The 4,115-nt window shown below is 41.8% G+C and overlaps 1 protein-coding gene across 1 annotated transcript in view; it reads left to right on the forward strand.

The window, feature by feature from the left end:
* Positions 1-2,530, forward strand: part of Atp6v1c1 (ATPase H+ transporting V1 subunit C1) — a 32,752-nt gene extending 30,222 nt beyond the window's left edge. Inside the window, exons 10-11 of the mRNA XM_031358114.1 lie at positions 7-67; positions 1,686-2,530. Coding sequence (XP_031213974.1) covers positions 7-67; positions 1,686-1,781 — 157 coding nt within the window. The 3' untranslated portion in view covers positions 1,782-2,530. The remainder of the gene's footprint in view (positions 1-6; positions 68-1,685) is intronic.
* Positions 2,531-4,115: the final 1,585 nt, after the last annotated feature.

Raw genomic sequence — 4,115 nt, forward strand, 5'->3', positions numbered from 1 at the left:
GAAGCTAAGAGAAGTGCTGCATGAGTTGTATAAGCATCTAGACAGCAGTGCGGCTGCCATCATTGACGTAAGTGCACCGTAGCATAGGGCAGTAGGACTTGGGAGATAGAGAAAAGACTGCATGAGGATTCTCAGAAAGGACAGCACATAAGCACAGGACACCAGGCCATTTATGTCCCTTGAGCATCTTCCTTTCTTAGGTAAACTTTCTATGGCTGTATACGAGCTGCAGCTATTCTTGGTATTTCTAGAAGTTCATCATTGTTTTGTTATGTAAACATCTTCTGCAGATGTTTACAGTTGCAGAAGTTCAGAAACAACCAATGTTCTAATTGTTCTTAAAAACTATAGATTGCAGAAAATACGAAAATTATTTTAATTTTGTTTGGTAGAAGTAATAGTAGATTAGCAATTTATGTTTTTATTTATTTTGTAAGGGCATGCATGTGTACATGTGTGCCCGTGTGTGAATGCGCATGCATGTGTGTGTGTGTGTGTGTGTGTGTGTGTATGTGTGTGTGTGTGGACCTGTCTGACTGCCTGTTTGTCTACTTCCACTTTGTGGGGCCAAGAGTTCAAACTCTGGTCATCAGGAGGCCTAACGGCAAGTACCTTTTACCCACTGAGCCATTTCTGATCTCTGCCTCAGATGAACATTTTGAGGGGAATTGTCATTTCTCTAAAACTGTTATAAAATGTTATGTTTATGGGTGTTTTGCCTGCATGTATGTCTGTACGGCAGTGGGTGCCTTTTTTTTTTTTATATGTAAGTATGTGTAAATAGCTGTCTTCAGACACACAAGAAGAGGGTGTCAGATCTCTTTACGGATGGCTGTGAGCCACCATGTGGTTGCTGGGATTTGAACTCAGGACCTTCGGAAGAGCAGCCAGTGCTCTTAACTGCTGAGCCATCTCTCCAGCCCGGTGGTGGGTGCCTTACACTCAAGGGCCCAGAAGAGGGAGGCAGATTCCCTAGAGCTGGAGTTGCAGACAGCTGTGAGCAGCCATATGGGTTGCTGGGAACTGGGCCAGGTCCTGGGAGGAAGAGGCAGTGCTGCTCATGCTGAGGAGGCGAAACCACAGCTTCTAAAATCGCCTTTAAATAGAAGACAACAGGCAGTGTGTATGGTCGTCGGTTCACTGTATTAATGGGCTTTGATTTTACAGTTTAAGTTCCACAGATCTTGCTGGGTTTCTCTGTAACTTTTAGATCTCATGTTTCAGGAAAATGAAAAAGTAGTTTTCTTGATAATAGAAAATGTAGGAAATGTACCTTAAGATCTTGGAGAAACTAAGAATCCTAAGTCTTTGGTATAAACTTTGCTCCCAGTAAATTCTTACAAGGTGCAAATAGACCTGGAATCTTTCAAACCACACTTGGTTTATTTAGATACTACGTTTAAAAAGCCTTGTGTCCTAAACCCAAGATTTAAAAGGTTACCTCTTGCAGTTCTACACAGTAAACTGGGAAAGTCATGGTTCAGTCAAATAGGCATTGGGGCAGAGCCTGGTCTGCCCTTCTGCTCACTGTGTTTCTCAGCGACTCTGCAGGCTTAGACTCTTCCAGTACTTACAGCTAAGTGAATACTTAGATTAAATTAGTTTAGATGCAAGACTTCAGCCCAGACTAGGTATCCATAAAAGGTCTTGCAAGTAGCTAACTGGTATTTGTGGTTTTTCCATAGGCTCCTATGGATATTCCTGGCCTAAACCTGAGTCAGCAAGAATACTACCCCTATGTGTATTACAAGATTGATTGCAACTTGCTGGAATTCAAGTAAAAATGAGCTCCTGCCAGTCAATCCTGTCCTTGTGTTGGTGTGTGCTCACAGAGTTAGCTCTCATAACTCTCGTGCCCTCTGCTTGCTCCTTACCCTCCCCTAGGTGGATTTCTCATGTGGTCCATATCTCAACATTTGCTTTTTAAAGAAAAAAATATATATATTGTTTCTTTTTATTGATCAGGTCTGTAAATGTGTACTGAAAAAAATCAAGAGTTTATTTATAAATAGAATAGTTTATTTAAAGAGGTATTTTCCTCCTTGATATCATGGTATGCATAATTCTGTGTGTTACTGTTTTGCACAGCCTTGTTTACAGGGAATTGTGTAAGCATACCATTTCATTCACTGTATTAGTAGACATAACTGTTGAGAAGTTACTAAATTGTGATGTAGTGCTATGTGACAGCGTTCAGGTGTGTGATTTCGGAATGTTCCAACACTACCTTGTCAGCACTGTTGACACCCACAGGACAGAATAAAAGAACCTGTGCATGCTGTGCTGTGTGTGTGACTTGAGAGGCTCCAAGGAGCCACAGCCTGGCTGGGCTGTTTTCAGGAGCTCACTGCTGCTGAGCTGTGAGCATTTGTGTCTGTCTTGCATAGGATTTAATTGTGCCAAATTTGGGTCAGAGCACAAATCAGAAGGTTATTTTTCCACACATGGTGATATTTATGTTTGGACACTGGATGTTTAGCTGTCTTGAATAAGAAGTGGGGCCAGTTTTGAATAAAGTGTAGCAAAACTATGCAGTGCTAGTAATTTATTTTGTCTTCGTCTTTACATTTGTTTTCTAATGTTGATAATCATAAAGGCCTCACTTTTACCTTGCCTTTCTGTGACATGGTCTGAAAATAGGCATTACTGGCCTTTCAAATCCCCAAAGTGAACAGCTTGACACAAAATTTAGGAAAATTGTACTTAACCCAGCTTTGCGAGTGGAGAGCTAGTCTGCACTGTCTTATCCTTTGGAAAATTAGCCTTCAACAGCTTTGCTGTTTGGGATTTTGCATTTTGTTTTATAAGTAATTATCTACTTCAAACATACAAATGTCTACAAAGTAGAACATGTGAGAAATACCCCTGTCTGCTAATTTCTACCCTCAGGAAATTTGTGGCCCTTTCCCATGTCCAACATCTATCTATTCCCCAACTTCTCTCCTTTCTCCCTGTCCCCTCCCCTCCCCCTCAACTTAGAGCTTGCTTGAGGAAAACAAGGATTATACTGCACACTGTCCGAGACCCACATTGCTGAGGCTCTTCATCTTCCTGACCATGCTGGTCTACCAAGTGTCCGTCACAAGACAGTGACGGGTGTTGGGGTGTCTGGGTACTGCAGTTTTAACACATCCTTGCATAGGTCTTTGCACTTCAGATGTACCCAGTAAGAGGCTCTACAGGTATATATATTAAATTTTGACACATGCTGCCAAATTACTGGTGAGAATTCTAAATTCCAGATATGTTAGAAATACCAAGTGTGATTGTTGTTGATGCATTCTCATTACACAGCTCTGGTTAGCCTGGAACTCACCATGTAGATCAGGCTAGCCTTGAACAGAGCTGCCTGCCTCTGCCTCAAGTGTTGGGATTAAAGGCAAGGCAACCACATATGGCAGGGATGCAGGGTTATTTTCTGTAGACAGGAGGAAGCTGGGAATCTTCACTTCAGTGTCAGAAATTTCTGTATGTTCTTCCTTCCTTCCCTCCCTCCCTCCCTCCCTCCCTCCCTCCTTCCCTCCTTTCTTTCTTTCTTTCTTTCTTTCTTTCTTTCTTTCTTTCTTTCTTTCTTTCTTTCTTTCTTTTTCTTTCTTTCTTTCTTTCTTTCTTTCTTTCTTTCTTTCTTTCTTTCTTTCTTTCTTTCTTTCTTTTAAGGATTTATTTTATGTATGTGAATACACTGTCGCTCTCTTCAAACATACCAGAAGAGATCATCAGGTCCCATTACAGATGGTTGTGAACCATCGTGTGGTTGCTGGGATTTGAACTCAGGACATCTGGAAGAGCAGTCAGTGCTCTTAACTGCTGAGCAGTCTCTCCAGCCCTGGTTTTTTTTTCTTTGTTTTGCAAGTGTTCTTTGAACCTTAGTATCTGAGGGATGTGGATAATATCTGCTATAAGGAAATGTGTTTAGACAGTAGGCTTTAAGGTTGTGTTTGGGCTATAATGCTGAGATGAGTGGGTAAGGACCATGCGCCTGTGTGAATTCTTAGTGTGTGCTTGAAGCTCTGGCACTTTACTGCCCCTTCCATTGAGTAGAGAGCTGCAGAGGGCTGATGCGTAGTTCTCAGTCCCAGGCCCTCCTCATGGAGATTGCTATTGTGATGAGTAAC

This window comes from Mastomys coucha, unplaced genomic scaffold (assembly GCF_008632895.1).
Source record: "Mastomys coucha isolate ucsf_1 unplaced genomic scaffold, UCSF_Mcou_1 pScaffold7, whole genome shotgun sequence".
Classification (NCBI taxonomy): domain Eukaryota; kingdom Metazoa; phylum Chordata; class Mammalia; order Rodentia; family Muridae; genus Mastomys; species Mastomys coucha.